The 22278-nt window shown below is 50.6% G+C and overlaps 3 protein-coding genes and 1 long non-coding RNA gene across 4 annotated transcripts; 1 reads left to right on the top strand and 3 right to left on the bottom strand.

Annotated features, from left to right (window-relative positions):
* The first annotated feature begins 4975 nt into the window (after positions 1-4975).
* On the top strand, positions 4976-6048 carry LOC123143527 (ethylene-responsive transcription factor ERF109). The gene has a single exon (XM_044562468.1). It carries the CDS (start codon positions 5062-5064, stop codon positions 5863-5865), a length of 804 nt encoding a protein of 267 aa, XP_044418403.1. The 5' UTR covers positions 4976-5061; the 3' UTR covers positions 5866-6048.
* Positions 6049-6215: 167 nt separating this feature from the next.
* On the bottom strand, positions 6216-8529 carry LOC123143530 (uncharacterized). The gene is made up of 2 exons (XR_006470927.1): positions 7907-8529; positions 6216-7197 (listed from the first exon to the last, which is right to left on the bottom strand). It is a non-coding gene; the product is annotated as an uncharacterized lncRNA (long non-coding RNA).
* Positions 8530-13890: 5361 nt separating this feature from the next.
* LOC123097524 (ethylene-responsive transcription factor ERF109) lies at positions 13891-14816 on the bottom strand. Its single transcript, XM_044519291.1, has one exon. It carries the CDS (start codon positions 14707-14709, stop codon positions 13930-13932), a length of 780 nt encoding a protein of 259 aa, XP_044375226.1. The 5' UTR covers positions 14710-14816; the 3' UTR covers positions 13891-13929.
* A 6027-nt stretch (positions 14817-20843) lies between these two features.
* LOC101290683 (ethylene-responsive transcription factor ERF109) lies at positions 20844-21838 on the bottom strand. Its single transcript, XM_044519283.1, has one exon. The coding sequence runs from the start codon at positions 21736-21738 to the stop codon at positions 20983-20985; it is 756 nt and encodes a 251-aa protein (XP_044375218.1). The 5' UTR covers positions 21739-21838; the 3' UTR covers positions 20844-20982.
* Between the last annotated feature and the right edge of the window lie 440 nt (positions 21839-22278).

Below are 22278 nucleotides of genomic sequence, written 5' to 3'. Positions count from 1 at the left end.
AATATATGTGGAAAATGTAAATAGGTGAGTATGATATCCCATTACCTGAAATGAAAAATTTCGAGAAAATTAGGAGTCTAACTTGGACCTTATTGAGGAATCCATTCTTCCTTAAGATGTAAAGCACATAAACTCTCCCTTTTAAAATCCAAATATTAAGAAGTAGCAAAAAAACATTTATGTATTGGAAGAAAGAAGTGTAAGAATTTGACTATTGGAGCTCGAAGGTAATCTACCATCCATGCATGGAGGTCATCCAAGAAAATGATTATCCAACAAAATGTAGCTATCATCAACCATCATTCTTATTCACAAAATAATCAACTATCATTCTTAACCCTATTATTGCATAACAAATCTCCCATATTCCCAGCATAAGGAAAAACAACCATCATTCTGATGCTCGTTACTTGGAACAATTTCTTATATTGTCGGTGTGTTTCCCTTTGAAATTTATACAACTCTTGGTTTATATTACATTATTATAAAGCAAAGCAAAAAAAAGGGAGTTTCAGAAGCGGCCAAGCAATCTCATATGTCAATCAATCATACTTATATCTTCAGTATAGAAAGTGTAGATGCGAGATAATAGACACATCTTAGTGAGCTGGATACACACATCTTGAGTGTTAAATCGTATGGTCGCAGTAACAAACTGGTACTTTCATCATCTAGGACTAATTTCCCTCCAATCACAACAACTACGGAAGGAAATATACCCTTGTTTCTTTGCAAGATTGAATAGGACCAAACCATATATATTTTGACAAAATCACACTCCATTCTTCCACCAAATAAACAACTATTGCACCACAAACTATGCACAATGGACTAATCAAGGATTTCGTAGGCATTGAGATTTGGCAATGAAGAGGAAGAAAGAAAGACATGTATGGTCGGATTGGAGAGGAAGGGTGGTGAGGACTTACGCTATTATCTCAGAGCGCATGTCTCTCTACTCTTGCCTCTCCCACGAGATAGCATTGCCATCCTCCATTAATTGCATCCGATGTCGATCAATTTCGACTGTTACACCGCACAACTAGAGACCCAACATCAACGGCAAGAAGAGAATGCGGCATCGGCAAGGTGGAACCTGGGTCAAACTGATCGATTGGATCCAGCGAGATGTCCATGTAGGAAGCAAAGCAGGTGGATATATTTCTAGATCGGGAAACATAAGAAACTTAAGCATGCTAGGACTATAATGCCTGCAACATTTGTCGTTGGACCCAAACTCTTCCCATGAAAGTTTCTTCCGTTCCACACCCTGCATCTCAAACAATTTCATCCCATCTTCCTTTTCACCAAAGCTGGAGAACATCATGAAGCTGGAGCACAACACAAACATGCACATGGCTTAACCCTAGTTTGGGATCCAGTTCAGATCAAATCATACGCATGGTAGTTTTACAGGTAAAAGAGATGAAACGTGTACGCATGGTAGTTGTATAGGAGTAAAGTAGATAAAACGTTTTTCCTATGATGGCATTAGTGGGTTATTTCTCCCGACTTCAATGTCAAAGGGCCATTGGTAAAATGTAATTGTTATTATTCTGTACCGCGCTAAACAGATGGCCATATGTTTCTCTTATGTGGGATTTTCCAACTATTTTATCTATATTCCAATGTATTGTGCTTATAGCATATAATAGACTAGTCATTATTGTGTCACCTTCGGGTTCGTCACTTTTTCCAGTTTCCCTCCTAAGACTCATTCATGTGTTTACTGTGACGAGAGGATGCCACAAGGCTGTTCGGAGTTATATTTTATCTTGGCGCCTACCGGATTGGTTTATCCCTTTCTTCGTTTGGTACATGATATAGGGCGGCTCGTGAAAAGACAAATAGGTTGCCTAAAAGAGAAAATACGTTATGCCAATTGACCATACCATTGAGCATTCACACCAATGTTAACAATGTAAAAATTTAGTCGCGGACATCCAAGAGTTGTTCACAATATCAAACAAATATGGCTGCACTGTCCAACCTCCACATCCCAAGCTGCATTGAGCAACTGCTCGCAGGAGATGGTCTCCATGCCAACACATTCGAGACCATTGTTGTAGCCTTGTAGGAACATAAGGTCAAACACAAACCATCTTGAGACGCATTGACTGGACCGACACCCGCACATAATTGCCACCCAAGTCACGATAAGCTACTCCCCAAGCACCTTGCCAAGAAGGAGGAGGGAAAAAAACACTCAAGTCTTTTTGTGTTGGTGGTAATTAAAGGTATGATTAGTGGGTGGATGGTCATATGGTGCAACTTTGAACCATTGGATCAAAAAGAAAGCTAGATGGCATAGAATAATTGGATGAAGCGTAAGCTTTTTTATACTGGTATGGTATATACTCCCTCCGTTCCGAAATATAAGTCTTTTTAGGCCAACTCCACCGCACGACCCCAAACGAACGTCCGGATTGGCCGGATTTTATCCGTTTGAGGCGCCGATGGGTACGCCCGTGTCCGGCTGTGTCCATTGGGTCGTGCGTGCGCCCACCGCGCGGCCGCACCCCAAATCACGTCCGTGTCAGGAAAACATAAAAAAATGACTAAAAAGGTAAAAAAAACGCAGTTTAATAAAAGATAAAACTTAGTTAGGGGGGTCCATGGCCACAAAACGGCCCAGTTTTGTCACATTAATAATTAAACATAAAAAAGAAAAAAAAACGGTCTCCGCCGGCGAGCTCCTGCCTGTGCCCGTCGTTGCCGTCGCCGTGGCGCTCTTCACTGGTCGCCAGTGTCGTCGTCGTCGCTGACGAGGTCGACGTAGGTCGGCGGCGTCCACAGGTGGGCCGGCGGTGCGTGCGGTGCCTGGTAGACGGGGGCGGGCTGGACGGCGGGAGGTGCCTGCAACACCTCCTCCCGTGGCGACCCCTCCCGCTCCGGTGACTGCGGGGGAGTGGCGCGCCAGTCCACGCCTAGGCAGGCGGCCATCTCCGGAGCAGTGCAGGACCAGGCCCACCCCATGCCCACCAGCTGCTGGAAGGCGGTCGCCGGCTCCTCCTCCATGGCGTCCTCCCTCCTCTCCTCCGTCAAGGCCACCATCTGCAGCTCCGGGAAGGCCATGTTGCCGGCGGCAGACAGTGCCATGGCCTCCTCCAAGTCGTCCCATTGCCGCTCGTCGTGCGTGCGCATGGAGTCCTCCATGACACGCTGCACGAGACGGGCTTCCTCCTCCGCCGTCATGCGAGGAGGTGGTGGTGGCGATGGAGACGGCGACGGCGTGGGCGTGAGGCCGCGCACCACCCTACGCCCGCGCTCCTGGGGAGCAGCCGCTGGGCGCTCTGTGCGTGGCCGCCGTGGCCCCGTCGACGTGTCGGCGAAATAGGACGCCCGCCGCGCGTCGTGCTCATCGCGGAACCAAGTGTCCCACAATGGCGAGTCGGGGGCGTACCTGGGGTCGTAGTAGAGGTCGTCCGGGAGGAGGCGGCGGCGGCGCTCGATCTCCTGGCGGCACGCACGGCCGGTCACCGGGACCGGCGGGATCGGCACGCGGTCGGCTGACAAATGCCAGTTGTTGGGGAGGTGGGCGTCGCTCCAGGGGATCGGCGTCCTCGTCTCCCAATAACGGCGGCACACCTCAGCGCAGATGTAGTGCCGGTCGCGCTCGCCGGCGGATGCGGGGGCGATGGAGAACACGGGCGGCGAGGGGGCCCAGCGTGGTGGCGATGGCGAGGCCGGCTCCTCCTTCTTCACCGAGCCGCGGTGACGCCCCGACGAGGAGCCAGCCTCGCGGTCGTGCTTGCCTTTGCGGCCGTAGTTCCAGAGCCCCATGGCTGTGGGGCGGCCGGCCGGCGAGTTCTTGGCTAGGGTTTGGGGCCTGGGGCTGTCGGGTTTCGAGGAGGCCGCGGGGTGGCGTGGGGCAGTGTGGACGACGACCGATCCACGCTTCCCACTTAAAGAAGGACGGCGACCCTTCCATGTGTGGATGACAGGTGGGGCCGCCCACCCATGCGCATTGATGTGGGCGGGAGGAAGGTAGGTGGCCGCCTGCCACGCGGCCCCGAGGCGGACGAGGGCGCGTCCGTTTGGTGTCCGCCGCGACCCAAACCCGGCGCAAGTTTGCGTCGAAATGGGTCGGCCCGGACACAAAACGGACATGATGGGTCCGGGCCGTCGCGCGCTAAGCCGCCTCCTTTGTCTCTTTTACCCCAAACGGACCGGGGCGGACAGGATAGGGTCGCGCGGTGGAGTTGGCCTTAGAGATTTCAAATGGACTACCACATACGGATGTATATAGACATATTTTAGAGTGTAGATTCATTCATTTTGCTCCGTATGTAGTCACTTGTTGAAATCTCTAGAAAGAACTATATTTAGGAACGAAGGGAGTAGTAGATATTTATCAAATTTAATCAATACTCAAAAAGCCATCTAGAATAACTCCGCGGGAAAAAAAACGTCTAAGTAACCAGAACCGTCAACCGTACCACACTTGCAGGCAAACGCCAACAAAACCAGGTACTGTGCGTGTGCCGACCTCCCTCGCGGCCACGTCGGAGGGCAAACCAAAACCACCTGAACCAACCAGCCAACCAGCCGTCCGCTTGACCCCGTTCTGACCCTTTCAACGAAAAAACAGACGGACCGACCCCCTCTGCTGTCCAGGCAGCACCCCACTCCCATGATGCCACTAGCGTCACCACCGGCGTCACCCTCACCGGTCACGTCCACACGCTGACGCCGTCGGCTGTCCCGTACCGGGAGGGAGGGCAATACCGGAATAAACAAAACAACCAACCAACCAAACCCGAGGCCCCGAAACGCGCACGTTTCTCACGCGAACCCCGTTAGCCTTAACCAGCGGATTTGTTTAGCTGGCAAGCTGTCCCCGACCGGTGCGATCCAACAAAAAGGGAAGGGAATTTCCACAGGCAGAAAGGGGAAGAGTGCACGGACGAGCGTGCTGCTCTGCATGCGCCGCGTGCCCTGCGACGTCAGCCCCGTATATAAACCTCGCCCCCGCCTCCCCTGTTCCCGCTCACTCCAAACCACCTGAACTCACCACTCAACACAAGTCAGCGCCACCAAGAACACCACAAGAACAGACACATGACCTTCAGCGTCTCGGCGGCGATGGAGGGGGGCCACGGCCACGAGTACATGATCCGCTTCGACGGCCACTTGGAGGACCCGTCGCCCAGCACCGCCACCGCCGAGCCGCCGCCACCGCCGCCGTTCGCGGGCAGGGCGATCTCGCCGGAGCAGGAGCACGGCGCCATGGTCGCCGCGCTGCTGCACGTCATCTCCGGGTACACCACGCCGCCGCCGGACTTCTTCCCGGCGGCCGCGAGCAAGGAGGTGTGCCCGGTGTGCAGGGTCGACGGCTGCCTCGGCTGCGAGTTCTTCGGCGCGGCCGAGGCCACCGGGGCGACCGCGGCGGCATTGGACGCGCCGAAAGCGGCGGTGACTGCGGGCGGGCCGCAGAGGCGGCGGCGGAACAAGAAGAACAAGTACCGGGGCGTCAGGCAGCGGCCGTGGGGCAAGTGGGCGGCGGAGATCCGCGACCCGCGCCGCGCCGTGCGGGTGTGGCTCGGGACCTTCGACGCCGCCGAGGACGCCGCCAGGGCCTACGACCGCGCCGCCGTCGAGTTCCGCGGCCCGCGCGCCAAGCTCAACTTCCCCTTCCCCGAGCAGCAGCAGCAGCAGCTGGGCGACGGCAATGCCGCCGCGGCCAAGTCCGGCACGTGCTCGCCCTCGCCGAGCAGCGCGGAAGTCGAGGTCCGGGTTCCGCAGACGTGGCAGCAGAACGGCGGGCAGGAAACAGGGGATCAGCTCTGGGACGGCTTGCAAGACCTGATGAAGCTAGACGAGAGCGAGCTCTGGTTCCCGCCCTCTGGAAATTCTTGGGACTGAACTGAACCTGCTTGATTAGATCCTAGCCGTTGGAGTGAGTGGACAAGACCATTTCACTTTTTTTTCTTCCTTTTTACCTCTGTTGCATTATTTGGACAAAACAGAGTCTGTGAATTATAAGTAGGATTGTACGAAGATTGAAGAGTATACATATTAACAAGGCAGTTTTGGGTTTGTGCTTCACTTTTTGAATTCAGAGATAGAACTACACACCATCTTTCTTCTTACTCTTTGTTCATTCGAAAGATGATCTCTATGAAAAAAAGGAAGCAAACCATGTACATTTATGAACAAATTTCGGAGGTAGAGAAGCTTTAGCTAAAGTCATTGCAAAATGTAAAAGAAAGAGCTGTGTAACTTGAAATCCATTGAATATAAAGTTTGGTAAGATAATTCAAGAGCTTTTCACCCATGGTACATCACTTTCTATCACTTAACTTCAACACTTTTTTCTTGCTGCATAACAGATTGGCATAGCTGGATCAATAGTTTACACCTATCTGGCAAATGATGAGCAACATCGGTCATTTACAAGACACTGGTAGCGCGTTGCCACGGGGTAACAAAGTGGTGCTCCTATATGGGGATTTTGGTCAAAGTGCTTATCGTTCTATTCCGTGATAGTGCATTTGCGGAGCACGATATCTGATTGTGTCACGACGGAAGCAGATGGCCTCCTTTTGCTTCCCCTCTCTTGCAAGCACCGTACAACACACCCTTCAATTTCCTTCCTCCAGTAGGTTTGTCTCCTCTATCTACATTGTGCAGCAGAACAAATTGTTTCGATCCTCCTCTATTCCTTCCTCTGAGATACCTTTGACAATTGGCACGCACCACAGGACCACACTGTCTCGCAACCCTGCTCGGCGAGGCTCTGTCATGGCACATGGCAATCTTCTCCCTGATGATCTACAAAAATACCAACATTAGACATGTACTCCCTCCGTCCGAAAATACTTGTCATCAAAATGGACAAAAAAGGATGTATCTAGAACTAAAATACATCTAGATACATCCCCTTTTATTCATTTTGATGACAAGTATATCCGGACGGAGGGAGTATATTAGAGAAATTTAGTATCCCCTCTATGCGTGAAAACAAACTTGGCTTAAGAAAAGATATACAAGACATGAAAACTAAATGTAACATCTGGACAGGAATGATGGAAGCAATTACCTCTGTCCTGTCATAACGCAAAATTTCATTTGTTTACATGTTGACGAGTAAGCAGCAACTTCAGACTAACCAGCTACCGAAGAACCATATTTGTAGCAACAAGTGGAAATTCAACCGCTCCAGCTCCCATAAGAAGTAAAAACGGTGCTGCACAACTGTAGATTGCAAGGATCCAATAAAACTGGAAGGAAAGTTTGGCCAAGCATGTATTTAGTAAATACTAGCAGTTGCTACCCTCTGGATGACCATAGTATCTACTACCTATTAACCATCCAGGAACCAAATTCCTACTGGTAATCTGGTACTCCCTCCGTCCGGAAATATTTGTCATCAAAATGAATAAAAGGGGATGTATCTAGTTGTATTTTAGTTCTAGATGCATCCTTTTTGTCCATTTTGATGACAAGTATTTTCGGACAGAGGGAGTATGAGCTTCAATAAGGATTAAAGAGATTGCAGTTAACTGTTGGTGAGAGAACAACCAACCAAGTTTTATCCAAAAAAATCAACCAATTACAACATTAAATATAAAAACATTGCTAAATTAGTGTGCCCACAGATATTACTGGATCCCCACATCATCACCATCAGCCACAGGGCAGAGGAATGTATTACACTAAAAAAACAACTGACATGGGATCAGGTGATGTCACAGGGAGTGTGTGAACAACAAAAATATCTTATTCTGTTCGTGTATACATTTTGAGTAGAGCATGGTTAAGCTTAAAAGGATTTGAAGATGATCTTTCAACAGATTATTTCATTGAAAACAAACATACCAAACAAGATGCACACACTGAATCCCTCAAAAAAAATGCACACACTGAAACAGAGTATAAGAAAAACAGAATTTGGTGGAATCACCTTCAGCTGTGGTTCTCCTTGTAGCGTCGCTTGGCCATCTCTCTGCTGAGGCTGTACGTGCGTGTCTTGGCCGATTGCCGTTGTAGCACCGCAAGGAAGACGGGAGGATGGAGCTGCCTCGGCCCTCAATCACCCGTCAAGCCGCGAGCGCGTGCGGGGGAGAATACCTGGCACAGCGGTTATCGCGATGGGCCGTGGCATCCTGGCAGGAGAGCGAGGAGGATCTCGCCGCCTCGCCGGCCACGACCCACGGCGGAGCATGGGCGCTGGGACGATGGCGAGTCGAGGCTACGGCGGGGGGCGTCCCTGCAGGTATCCGCGTTGCCGATTCAGCGGCCTCGCTGGTATTCCGTGCGGTATTCTCCTCCACCTCCTCGCCTCCCGCGGAGGAGGCCGGAAGACGGCGGCGGGCATCGCTTCCGCGGCGGCGCTGGTCTGAGGGCAGCAGGAGGGAGGGAGAAGGGGAGGCCCCTCCGCGCGTCTCCCGGCGCCTGGCGAGAGTAGGAGGAGCGGGCGCGCTGAGGGCAGGAGGCGCGCCGCCGAGGGTGGACGGAGGGGAATCCAGCCGAGAGAAGGGGATCGGGAGGAAGACGAGAGGTAGTGAGACAGGGGTAGGATCGACTTTCGCGGGGGCCCAGCTGTCAGAGAGCAGATTGTCAAAGTGTAAAGAAATTAGGGGCAAATGATAATGTTGGTGAGGGGCAAAGTGTCAATATTCAAGAAAAAGGATGGTCAAATATCTAAAAAAATATCACCAATACGCTTGAGAGCATATCATTGTATTGTATTGTAATGATAGAGGAGAACAAGTACAGGGTAAGCACCCTAGCCACATACAAAGAAGACGCACGGTTAAATATATATTCCCTTTCTAGGATGCCTTCCCATCCTCCACATCATCCATAGCAACATCGTGTTATCATTGAAAACTTGATAGTATTCCTTCTTCACCCTTCATCTTAATGATATTGTTTATGCCCCGTAACTCATATTCGCGTCCGTGTAGCATTGACACCACTCTAGGGCCACCCTTTGTAAGTAGAATGATGGGAGTAGAATTGAGATGTAATGGAGTCCACAGATCAACCCATTGGGGCTTCGGTCCAAACAATTATCTTGAGTGGGATTGTCGGGCAAACATGATTTACTTTGAGTAAATTTGTAATCATTCGGCACGCGTTATTGTGGCCAATGGGCATGATGAATCTGGTGACTCGCATTTAGAACAGGTCCCGACAAGCAAGATGGTGTGCTCTTTACAACATGAGTTGCCGCTAAGGTATGACATGTCATGGCGATCGGTGGTCGATTATGAAGGTGCACAACTCCGACAAACTCAATGCTCTAATTCGGGTGTTCTAGATATGTGGGCCCTTTTCCTCGAAGTAGGGTTCTAGGCGAAAAGTGTTACCCCAACCCTGGCCGAGGGCGGTGGTGGCGGAGTCTTTGGGCATCGTTTCCCTTATAGGTATCCTTGGGAACTCTGTTTCTTCATATGTTAATAGCTTGGTTTCTTGGGTGAAAACACAATCTCCGGGTTTCCAAGCAGGTAACGATGACATCCACATCGTTTGCCTTGAGGGGCGGTCTCACTTTAGTTAATGAAAATAAAGCTTTTTACTCAAATTTTTAAAAGGAAATTTGTTGCTCTGCAATGGTATATGGTAGTACATTGTCCACGAAAACAAAAAAAGTATATGTATGGTATTATGAATAACTATCAGTTGTTTGTTCGGCCACTATATTTAGGCAATGAGATTATGAGATCATATGTGTGAATGGTTCAATAAATCAATAGTATTAGATTACCATATAGTATATCTGTCTTCGAGCAACCCGACCCATTTCATATTTCAGATGGAGAAAGTGGTAAATAATCCGACTAGCGGGAGATTCTACCTAAAGAACTACTGTGGAAGGAAGTGATCCTAGCTCACTTGGTTAGGGAATATGATGTACTACAACCCAACCACCCAAGTTCAAGCCCTCAAGGATGCGAATTTGAGTTCTTTTAATAAAAAAGATGTAGGGGCCCTCCTTTATTCTACTATAGGTATTATATCTGGCAAATAGAAAATAGTAAGGTTTTATCTTTGTGGGGAACAATGGAGCTTTATTGCTCAAATACAATGTGTTTGCAAATCCTATTTTCGAAGCTCAATAATGTAGACCCGAGCCGCCAATTGCCACACCATAGAGACGATCCACACAACTGCTAACTCATGAGCAACCAACTTATACTTTCTACTCCTCGTCTAAACAAAACTTAGGGGGTGTTTGTTTACAGGGACTTATTGATTTAGGGACTAAAAAAAGTCCCTTTTAGTCCCATCTAAAGCAAACTGAAGGGACTTATAGGGACTTAAAGTGGGCATTTGGGACTTAAGAAAGAAGACCCTGAGGGGGAGTCTTTTTGGGACTTTTAGTTGTAACATGGTCTTTTAGTCAATGTTTAGTCCCAGGAACCAAACAGGTAGAGACTTTTTAGGTACTAGCGACTTTTTAGTTAGGACTAAAAAAGTCCTAGGACTTATGAACCAAACAGGGCCTTATACGCTCTTGACATTTGGACACATTAAGCTCAGTCATGAGCCTAAAGATAGCAACTCGGATAAAAGTGACTGAACCAAGAGCAACCATTTCCTTTGAAGTGTAAAGCGGTATGTTTTTCATTGTATAGTTCCCATGAGAATAAGGTTTATGGTACCAATATTTTTTTTGTATCCTTGAACACACATGTTTACATATGAGGTAGCGTGGAAGACGTTAAATATGAAAAGAAAAACTTTAAACCATGAAACTTCCAATATCCTGTACAAAAGGATAAACAGGTAAAAGTAAGAACAATGATCCGCATGAGGTAACTTACAGTGGTAGAAAAAAATCGTATAAGCGCATGGGTGTAGAAAAGGATAAAGAGGTAAAAGTAAGAAAAATGATCCGCATGAATAGTTACTAGGGCACCAAAAGAAAAAGAATGAGAATCATCAACCTCGCTAGCATCTCACTATCAACAAACGAAAACCTTGCTGAGATCATGCAAGCTGTCTACCCCGGCTGCTAAGCATAGGCGCTATGACATACACTTTTTTCTACCAGGGCACCAAAAGAATGAGAATCATGTTGCACAATACGATAACGAAAAAAGAAATCGTTTAAGTGTTCCTTCCCGTTACTTTACTAGTATTGTAATAGGCGCCAGATCACTGTCTCTGAAGGTCTCACGGATAATCTCTGGATTCGGCTCATCAAGCGCAACCCTGATGATGCCGTTCTAAGAGAATTTGTTGACTTATGGCACAGATTACAAAGCTTCAACATCTCTGAATTGGAAGATGAAATTTGTTGGAAATGGACTGTGAATGGAACTTATTGCGCACAATCTGCATACAACTTACAGTTTTATGGCAGAGTCAGCTCTCCTTTCTTGAACATCATTTGGCAGATCAAAATTCCCCAAAAATAAAGATGTTTGCTTGGCTGGTTGTGCAAGGAAAGTGTCTTACGGCTGACAACCTTGCAAGGAGAAAATGGCCCCATGACCCGGTTTGCCCCCTCTGCAGAATTGGCCTCGAATCCGCTCACCACCTCTTTGCTGATTGCCCATTCACAGCTGGTGTTTGGGGTTTCTGCCTGACAAAATTTTAGTTTCCATTTGATGCCAGACCGAATGTCAGCGCTCCTTCCTTGCTTGACTGGTGGCTGTTGACTCTGGAAAAAATCCCTAAGCAGAGGAAGCAGGCCTTCTCCTTGCTGGTGATGGCTATTTGGTGGGGCATTTGGAAGGAACGAAATGATCGCATCTTCAATCATAAATTTTCCCCCTTTCTGAATATTTGTGATCGAATTGTACTCGAGCTGCGCACTTGGTGGACTGTCGGCAACAAGGGTGCACAGTGGCTGGGAGATCATGGTTAAGAGAGTTCTGTTTCTGGCAATGTAATTTTCTTTTTCTCTTTCCTTTCTTCCACCTTGCACTGTAACCCTGTAACTAGCACTTTTTGCCTTATCTTGAGGCACTCCCCTTCTTAATTAATGAAAGCAGCGACCTGCCTGCATTTCGTCAAAAAAAAATTGTTTAAGTGTTCCCATCATGGGGTCCATCTTAGAAATGAATCCAACGGTGCGTACTACTACTAGGCGATGCGCCTCGGAGTGTAGGTGACTCGCTCTCGCCGGCGAGACGCCTGGGGTGAAAGTGACGCTGACAGATCGGAGACAGCTCTCCCCGACGTATGGATAGCTTTAATTTTATTCTTCGGTCCACGTCAAAATGTCGGAAACTCTTTGCGTTGAAGTAACAGCTGGTATGGCAATGGTACCCTGCCTCCAAAACTGCAGCCATGTCGGAGTCCGGTCCCAACGGAACAGCCGAGGACAAAGACGCTGCCTTGACGTCGCGGCAAACTCACGTCGACCCGTCGTGGACCACCCAAACCGACGTGGACGGCCGGCGCCGGTGTTCACCGTGCAGCGTTGGCCGGCTCTCATGCGCCCAGCAATTTTGTCACTCGCTAAGCACGCTACAGACTGCACCAACACACGATGTTCTGCGCTAAACCACACACTTGACTTTCACAGTGGCCTACTCGAGAAGCAGCGGTGGACCTGATGCTTGGGGGGGGGGGGGGGGGGGGGCACTTATCCATCCCGCTTGTCCGAATCAACTCGATGTTATCTGTACTCTTATAAAAAACATAGTTGATGATGGTGGTGTTCCTGCCATCCCGCAATATAGGCCATCCGATTTATATCCGACGAATAGGAACGAAACTATGGCAATTTTGCAAAAAGATACCCGCACCCCTCTCCGCATTTGCAAATAAGGCATTTCCTCGTTCATCCTTTTCTCCCACAAGATAAACTACTCATACAAATGCATCTTGATGTTCCGTGCAACGCATGGGCATCTTGCTAGTCTACAATTACATTCAAAAAGAGTAGAGATGGTCCACATAACTAAGAGAAGAGCTCGTGGCCGTCGACATGAGGTAGAATCTTTGCAAGGTTCGTATCTAAGCTAATTCACCATTTGCTTCACGACGTTGGCGTCAACATGTTTTGTCCTGCAAATAGACATGGAAGAGTAATTCTACACATACTGATGGTTTACAGGCTTATTAGGAGTGAATGGTTGGGATTAAATTTAGGGGACGGGCACACAAATGAAATTTGAACGGGGGGGGGGGGGGGGGGGGGGGTATAATTAGAGGAGCACACGCCATCCGTATGTGCCTTATGTTAGGCAACACTTGTAAGTCAAACATTATTGTCCATCGAATCTATCTCAGGTGCCATCAAGGTTTCCTATTGAAATTGATGCATCGGCCGCATTGTGTACACCCGGCCATTTCTGTTTGAAATTATGGTGCCTTCACCATTGGCTTTGTCTTTGCACAAATGTTAGAGGTGCCGCAATATGTTGGCGTTGTTTAAGCTCATAGCCTCCAAGATATTTGGCAACGGATTCGTTCATATGGTCATTAAACCATGTAGCATCCATCTCATGTTAACATTGCTTGCCAATGAACATTTATGCCATGTGGGTTCGCCTAGTCCATGAGAGTTGCGAGTGACTCCGATTGTGATCATCTTCGGTGCCAAACCTAGGATCTCAACACTAGGGTGCCATGATTTAAAATTTATGAAAATTTACACTATGAATAGTTAATTTGGACTAAACACCATTAGAGTTCCAACAACAAAAAATGAGCAAAAGGGGTTTCCCCTGGTTTAAACCATTATATTTACAACAGATAAGCCCAAAATAGGATTTGCCTACATGCAACATGACAGAGGAGTATGGTTCTTTTTTTTTTTTTTGCGAAGGACAGAGGAGTATGGTTCAACACAACTTTTCCATGGATCGGGTGCCTATTTATGCAGAATTACAACCGAAGCTAGGACGTGTGCTAACCACGTAGTGAGCAGGATTAGGAGTGGCATACAAGTGTGCTGACTGCTGATTGAGATGACACGCACACTGACACCACTCTATCTGGTATACTCGCCAACAGTCTACACTAGTAGCAGAGGGGTACCCCTGATCCTAATCGTCTCTGTCCCGGTGCGTGAAATTTATCCGAAGTGTTGTCGACCGGGAGCAGTAAGCAGAGCTCGCTCTCGTCCAGCTTCATCAAGTCCACAAAGCCGTCCCAGAGCAGGTCCCCTGTTTCCCCCTCGTCCGCACTGCGGGGCGAAGGCGACGGCGAGCACGCGTCTGACTTGGCCGGGGCGGCATTGCCGCTGCCGCCTAGCTGCTGCTGCTGCTGCTGCTGCTCGGGGAAGGAGAAGTTGAGCTTGGCGCGCGGGCCGCGGAACTCGACGGCGGCGCGGTCGTAGGCCCTGGCGGCGTCCTCGGCCGTCTCGAAGGTCCCGAGCCACACCCGCACGGCGCGGCGCGGGTCGCGGATCTCCGCCGCCCACTTGCCCCAGGGCCGCTGCCTGACGCCGCGGTACTGGTTCTTCTTGTTCCTCCGCCGCCTCTGCGGCCCGCCAGCCGTCGCCGCGGCCGGCGCTCTCGGCGCGTCCAATGCCTTTATCGCGCGCCCGGCCTCCGCGCTGAAGAACCCGCACCCGAGGCATCCGTCCATCCCGCACGCCGAGCACGCCTGCTTGCTCGCCGGGAAGAAGAACTCCGGCGCCGGCGTGGTGTACCCGGAGACGACGTGCAGCAGCGCGGCGACCATGACGCTCTGCTCCTGCTCCGGCGAGAAAACCTTGCCGGCGAACGGCACCTGTGGCTCCGCGGCCGCGGAGCTCGGGTCCTCGAAGCGGATCATGTACTGCCGGCTCTTCTCCATTGACGCCGAGACGCTGAAGGTATGTCGTATGTGTGCCCTTGCGGCCGCTGAGTGCCTGATTGTGCCTTGAGCTGAGTGATGGCTGGAGGTAGATCGGTGGTGATGGTTGTTTGAAGTGAGAGTCTGGGGAGGGGAGAGGTATATATATGCTCCGGTCGACGTCGCAGGGGACGCGGCGCATGCAGAAGCAGAACAGAGGGCACCGACCATTTTTTGGATGGGGGCTAGCTCATCAACGCGTGCGAAACGTGCGCGTTCGGTTTGTTTGTTGGTTTTTGTTTTGTTTATTCCGGTATTGCCCTCCAGGGGAGGGACAGCCGAGCCGAGCCGACAGCGTCTGCGTGTGGACGCGAGGGGGTCGCCACTCGCCAGCAGTGACGCTAGTGGAAGAGAGTGGGATCGGGATGTGATGGACCTATGGCCCATGGGGGCCCTGGAATCATTACGGGTAAGGTCGGTCCGTCAGTCCGTCTGTTGAAACGGTCAAAGTCATGTGGTTTTGCTCGTCTCACGTGGCGCCAGAGGTCGGCTGATGCGCTACTAGCTGGATTGCTTGCAGTGTTTCTTTTTTTCTTTAGAAAAGACAAAAGGCCAACATTAAGTAGTGCTACAAATCCTTAAAATCCAAAAGAGACATCTTTATATAAATTAAAAAACACATTCAAATCTTTTAGGGTGTCGAGGTCTTCTTTCTTTTGCATCCATTGAATCATGTGTTGGGCAAAGCTCGTTGCTGTATCTGAGCCTCAGTCTCAGCGCAATAAATTTGTTTAAATACATGAGCTTGTACAAGCAACGTTTGAGAAATCATTGATGTAGTGTTTTGGCGTAGCGGGGAGTAAGATTTGCTATGGCGGCAATAGTGTTTGATCGATGGTTTCGTAATCTTGATGTACTTTTTAATATGTGATTCGCTTTATATTTTCAGCAAACTTTTACAATAGATGTGACTTTTTTGCAAAAAATAATAATATTCTTATTCTTTTCAATCTTTCCATTCCAATAAAATAACACATGATGAATGGAGTAAAAAGTTTAACTCATGTACTACAAGGGAAATGGAGTAAAAAGGGTTGTGGGGTTAAGTAAAATAACACATGATGAATCGATGATCCGCACGCAAAATTAAGTCATGTGTCCCTAAAAAAAAAATTGACTCATGTGTTACTGTCTACCCTGGCTGGCGGCTAAACATATGCCCTATCACATCAACATTTTTCTTAATCTGGCACCAAGAGAATGAGAACCATGTCCCTCGGTGCCTTAAAAAGAATTCGCTTTTATATGCTCGGGACGTCGTTGTCCTAAGAAGCATCTAAAAATGTGCATGTACTAGGCGACGTGCCCGGTCCGTGTTTGGAACAAATCAACAAAAGGCTGGCTGCTGGTGTACATGGGTGCGCACTGAGCCACGGAGATGGCTCTTCGCTCTCGCTCACGACCCGCCCGTGGTGAACTGAAAGCGACGCTGACAGATCGGAGACAGCTCCTCCCTCCTGAGCCACGCGGCGTCTACGGATGGATATTTTTTGTTCTCCGGTCAACGTCGAAAACGTCAACATCTCTTTGTGCTGACCTTCTGCTGACAACAGCGACAAGTGCTTGTGTGACTGTGCTTTCGATCGTTGGTGTTTAGCGTCGTGCATGACGTGTGTGCGGCCTGTGTTGCACGTTGTGACTTGTATGGTGCATGTTTTCATGTTGTGACCTTTTTTTGGTAAATGTCGCCGTTGTATTCACGAAGTTCGGGATCTCGTATGCGATCACATCCAGAATGCACTCAGGCAGCGATCCAAACCAAGATTTTTCGTCAAAAAACACCATCTACCGGATTGAAATGATAAAAAAGACCATCTCTGAGTCAGATTGGCAAAAGAGACCCCCTCGCCGTGGCGGCAGGCGCGCCGGGCGACACGTGGCACCTGCCGTCACGGGGTGAGGCGGCTAGCCCTGCCGCCACGCTGCCAGGCGGCAGGCAGCCCGCAACGGATTTTCTCATCCGCGCCCGCGTCGGACGGAACGGAGCCAGGCAGGTGGGCCCGGCCGCCACCTGGTGAGGCAGCAATATTGTGCCCTGCCGCCACAGGGCGAGGCGGCAGTACTGTTGCTGGGCCATGCCGCCATGGCGTGTGGCGGCCGGTCTGCTGCTGTATGCATGCTTGATGTGTCACCTGTAACACCGGTAACGACAGCCTGCTTTGGGGTCGTGTCGCGTTAAGGTCTTAATTGCAGTAGCGATGCCTTCTCTAGAACAAAAAGGCCGGGCCCTGGTGACACGAAGTGTATAATGATGGATGTGATCTTACACGGCGAGCAATCAATAATGGAATGGGTTATATAACCAGTTCGTGTGATATGTATATTCCAATTTGATAGTTCATTCATACTATGTGACAGGTCAAGCTCGTGTTTAGGCAGACAACATGGGCACACATCAGCTGAATCGGCGTAGTACTAGTTGTCGTCATGGATGTGATTGCTACCACATCAAGCATGCATGCAGCAGCAGCAGTGCGGCCGCCACACACCGTGGCGGCATGGCCCAACAACAATGCTGCCGCCTCGCCCTGTAGCGGCGGGGCACAGTGCTGCCACCCCACCTGGTGGCGGCAGGGCCCATCTGCCTGGCTCCGTTCCGTCCGACGCGGGCGTGGACGAGAAAATCCGTTGCGGGCCGCCTGCCGCCTGGCAGCATGGCGGCAGGGCCAGCCGCCTCACCCCGTGACGGCAAGTGTCACGTGTCGCCCGCCGCGCCTGCCGCCACGGCGAGGGGGTCTCTTCTGTCAATCTGACCCAGAGATGGTCATTTTTGTCATTTCAATCCGGCAGGTGGTCTCTTTTGACAAAAAATCCCAAACCAAACCTTACAAAGTTCTTCTCCTACCTCCTAAGAGCATCTCCAACAGGCGCCGAACGCGCCACGTGCTAAAAACTGATTTGGCGCGCGCCCATCGCCTGGTTTGGCGTGGCGCGCAGCGTTTGCTCCAGCAGCCGCGCTGTAAAGCCGCGCGCGCGCGCAGCTCCAGCAGGCGTGGTAAAAATGCAGCGCGCGCTCATTTTTAAACATTTTTTTGCATAGATAAAAAAACGATACAAGATATTTTACATAGATAGATAGATAGTTCGACATACATAGATAGATAGTTCGACATATATAGATAGATAGATACTACTATGGCATAGATAGATAGATAGAAACTACTACGGCATACAGCGATAGAAACTACTTCAAGTCGCTACCATCACCATCATCCTCGTCGGTGTCGTCCGAGGTTGAGATCCATATGTCGTCCCAACGTTCGTCGTCCGCGGTGAAGAACAACCTCCCACCTGCTGAAACTATGTCGCACTGCTTGTTCGCCAATGCCTTCCGCTGACGCCGGTCAGCCCGCTCCGCGCAGCGCCTTACCGTCCTCTCCGCCCAGTAGGCATGCTCGTCGGCGACGTCCTCCGGGTGGCGACGACGCCACTCCGCCATGGCTCGCTCGTCCTCCTCGGCGACGAGGAGGCGGTGCTGCCGCCGAGCGTGGTCGGCATGGTCCATGTCGGTGATGAGACGCGGCGGAGGGGCGACGCGTTGTGCCTGCTCGCGTGTGAAGACGTCCCGGAAGTTCATCTGCGACCGGGGCCTGTCCAAGCGCCACGTCGCCGCGTCGTACACGCGGGCAGCCTCATGCGCGCTCCAGAATGTCCCGAGGCCGAGCCGGACGTCGCCGGACCGTATCTCGGCGGAGTATCAGCCGTTGGGGCGCTCACTGACGCCGCGATAGCCCGAAGCACCCCGGCGGCGCAGCGGCATGGTGGCGCGGAAAGTTGTGAAGCGACGAGGTTGCCAGGGGAGGGCGCGTGGCTGTGTGTTGTGCGCGTGGCGAGCGCGGCAATTTGTAGGCGCGCGGTAAGCGACGCGTCAAATCTACCGCGCCGCGTGCCGCTTTCTCCCCCGCGTGCGCAAACGCTTCCCCGCGCGGTAAGTTCCCGCCACCGCTGGAGCGCGCGGAATCAGACGGCGCGCGCTAAAACCTAACTTTACCGCGCGGGTGCGCCTTTTGCCGCGCCTGTTGGAGATGCTCTAACTTAGCTAATTTATGCGCGGCAACATTCGAGAGTGCCTAACCCATGAGACCCTAAAATCGACCAAACTTTGTAGCATGGTCTTTATCTCCTCCAGCCAAGGTCATAAGGCAGACATGTTCTTCTCTGGAGTGTTGACGGTTTGCACGAGAGCCTGGCTATCCAGCTCCACATGTACCTTCTATACATTAATCTCCGTCGCGACCAAAGGAGCACGCTTGCATGCCATGATCTTTGCCACTTCAGATCAGCAACCTTTGGGCAGAAGTGACACACACCGGCGAGGAAGCCCATATTACTATCCCGGAGTACAGCTCCTCCTCCTCCCTTTGCACCATGCCTTGAAATTGCACCATCCGCATTTGCTTTGACCCATCCTTCCTCGACTTGTATGGTGTAGACGTGACACTTCCGGGTTCTGTGTGGTGTCAATCCGTTTATTAAAAATACTTCCTCGGTCTCAAAATAAGTGTCACTGATTTAGTACTTAATCATCAACACATATTTTGAGAGAGGGAGTGGTAATCATTCAAATCAATTAGCGAAAATTCAGATGAAGACCGTAACTATCCTGGAACATGACATGCCATGACTCACCAACCTAATTACCAATACATGCTCCACGCAAATGTTATAGTTCTCATTCCTCGTCGAGACAACGTCTACACTTCTCCATGACTGGCCACTAACGAAGACTTTGCCGTAGCCAATGTGCAAAGTCCACATGGACCTATGCCAAATAGCCAGGCACACACGTCAGAGGCTAGACATCTTCGTTTTCCTAGGCGAGCAACAATGAAAAAATATGCAAGGTGCGTACCACATTAGATCGCGTGGAAACTCAATGAGCAGACATGTCAGTAAGCCAACTAAAACAACCTCGACGTAACCGAACCACCACTCGACGCCGTCGACTTGGATGGACACATGTCGACCACACAGTTGTATGCCTCCATCCCCGATAGAAGGGCGAGCAAGATAAAAAGAGCCTTCCCTCTGGCTGGACCCATTGCTTAACCCAGCCTCGGGAAAGGGACATTAGGTCGATGTCATCACCTAACCCAGACGGATAGGCTTTTACGCGAAGCACATGGTTTGATGGTGGGAGAGGTTACAAACTCCAGCTGCCACACTGCCGAATGGACGGTGTGATACAGCTAAACTATTTTACCCAAGAGCAACCTTCTTTGAATGGCACATTGAACTCATGGATGAGCCTCAAGATAGCAACTCCGAACAAGTGACTGAACAAGAGCAATCTTTTTCTTGCAGTTGTAAACATGTGACAACATAGGCGCGTTCTGGTTGCACCACCGCCGGTGCGATCAAATGTGGGAGTGGTACATTTTATATTTTTTTCATCGGCAAAAGGTTTGATGGTACGGTTTTCCTATGTAATATTCAACTTACATGCCTGTATTACAATTAACGCCAAATGTGTAACATTAAAAACCAAGTTACTTAAAAAACCAGAAACAAAAAGAGCAACTTCCAGTCCTAGCAAAAAAAAATAATTGTACAATAATAAGGGAGTAAAATTGCTAAACAGCTTAGGGTTAAAACACAAGATGAGTTGAACATCATAAGGTAAACAAGTTAAATATGTGTTTGCGGTTAGTAAACAAGTGAAATTGCATGCATAATAATTTAACTCGTATATCTATCCCTGCTGCTAAGCATATATATGTCATATCGAATATACGTTTTTTTAGTGATGCACCAAAAGAATGAGAATCATGTTGCAAAAGGAAATCGCTTTCAAGTGCATGGACCATTGCCATCTTGGTGTCCCATCCTAGAAATGAATCCAACAATCAACAAAAAAGGCCGGCGCGGATGGGGCATCCTAGAAATTTTCGGGTTACCGTTGAAGGTGCCCTAATCTGAAAGCTAGCGGTTAGATTACGGTAAAATTATCATACACATACACCACCCAATTCTCATACCAATGCGCAATTGTTAGCGTTTGTTAATGGCGGAGCTCGTGAGTAAAATCCGTTTAGTTCTTTGACCAACTTTGTCTTAGACGTTGCAATTTTACAGTGTGGTCTCTTTGGCTATGGTTAAACAAAACTTTTCCATTGATCGGGTGGATATTTACAACCGAAGCTAGGACGTGTGCTAACCAGGATCCAGGACCGTCGTACAATGTGTGTTGATTGATCTGCTGCACAGTGACACTAGTCTAACATTTGTCTAGCACTAATAGGCATCCAATCGTCTCTGTCCCGGTGCGTGAAGCATGTCCAAGGTGTTGTCGACCGGGAGCAGCAAGCAGAGGTCGCTCTCGTCCAGCTTCATCAAGTCCACCAAGCCGTCCCAGAGCAGGTCACCTGTTTCCTCCTCGTCCCCGCTGCGTGGCGAAGGCGACGGCGAGCACGCGTCGGACTTGGCCGCGGCATTGCCGCTGCCACCCAGCTGCTGCTGCTCGGGGAAGGAGAAGTTGAGCTTGGCGCACGGGCCGCGGAACTCGACGGCGGCGCGGTCGTAGGCCCTGGCGGCGTCCTCGGCCGTGTCGAAGGTCCCGAGCCACACCCGCACGGCGCGGCGCGGGTCGCGGATCTCCGCCGCCCACTTGCCCCAGGGCCGCTGCCTGACGCCACGGTACTGGTTCTTCTTGTTCCTCCGCCTCCTCTGCGGCCCGCCAGCGGTCGCCGCTCTCGGCGCGTCCGATGCCGCGATCGCGCCGGTGGCCTCCGCGCCGAAGAACTCGCACCCGAGGCACCCGTCCATCCCGCACGCCGAGCACGCCTCCTTGCTCGCCGGGAAAAAGAAGGCCGGTGCCGGCGTGGTGTACCCGGAGACGACGTGCAGCAGCGCGGCGACCAGGACGCTCTGCTCCTGCTCTGGCGAGAAAACCCTGCCGGCGAACGGCAGTGGTGGCTCGGCTGTCGTGGAGCTCGGGTCCTCCTCGAAGTGGCCTTCGAAGCGGATCATGTACTCCCGGCTCGCCTTCATTGACGCCGACAGTGACGGTGAAGGTCTGTGTGTTCTTGCTGTCGATAAGTGCCTGATTGTGTCTTGAGCTGAGTGATGGCTGGAGGTAGCTCGGGGGTGATGGTTGTTTGAAGTGAGTCTGGGGGGAGGGGAGAGGTATATATATGCTCCGGTTGACGTCGCAGGGGACGCGGCGCATGCATAACATAGGGCACCGACCATTTTGGATTTTGGATGGGGGCTAGCTCATCGACCGCGTGCGAAACGTGCGCGTTCGGGGGCCTCGGGTTTGTTTGTTGGTTTTGTTTATTCCGGTATTGCCCTCCAGGCGAGGGACAGCCGACAGCGTCTGCGTGTGGACGCGAGGGGATCGCCAGCAGTGACGCTAGTGGAAGAAGCAGAGAGTGGGATCGGGATGCGATGGACCCATGGCCCATGGGGGCCTGGAATCGTTACGGATAAGGTCGGTCCGTCGGCCCGTCTGTTGAAAGGGTCAAGGAGAGGATGGTCTTGCTCGCCTCACGTGGCGCCGAGGTCGGCTGATGCACCTACTAGTAGCTT

This window comes from Triticum aestivum, chromosome 1B (assembly GCF_018294505.1).
Source record: "Triticum aestivum cultivar Chinese Spring chromosome 1B, IWGSC CS RefSeq v2.1, whole genome shotgun sequence".
Lineage (NCBI taxonomy): Eukaryota > Viridiplantae > Streptophyta > Magnoliopsida > Poales > Poaceae > Triticum > Triticum aestivum.
The sequence above is the reverse complement of the archived record's forward strand: the minus strand, read 5'-3'. Positions and strand labels throughout refer to the sequence as shown.

Coding starts and splice junctions, on each gene's coding strand:
- LOC123143527 (XM_044562468.1), top strand. CDS start 5,062: ATGACCTTCAGCGTCTCGGCGGCGATGGAGGGGGGCCACGGCCACGAG.
- LOC123097524 (XM_044519291.1), bottom strand. CDS start 14,709: ATGGAGAAGAGCCGGCAGTACATGATCCGCTTCGAGGACCCGAGCTCC.
- LOC101290683 (XM_044519283.1), bottom strand. CDS start 21,738: ATGAAGGCGAGCCGGGAGTACATGATCCGCTTCGAAGGCCACTTCGAG.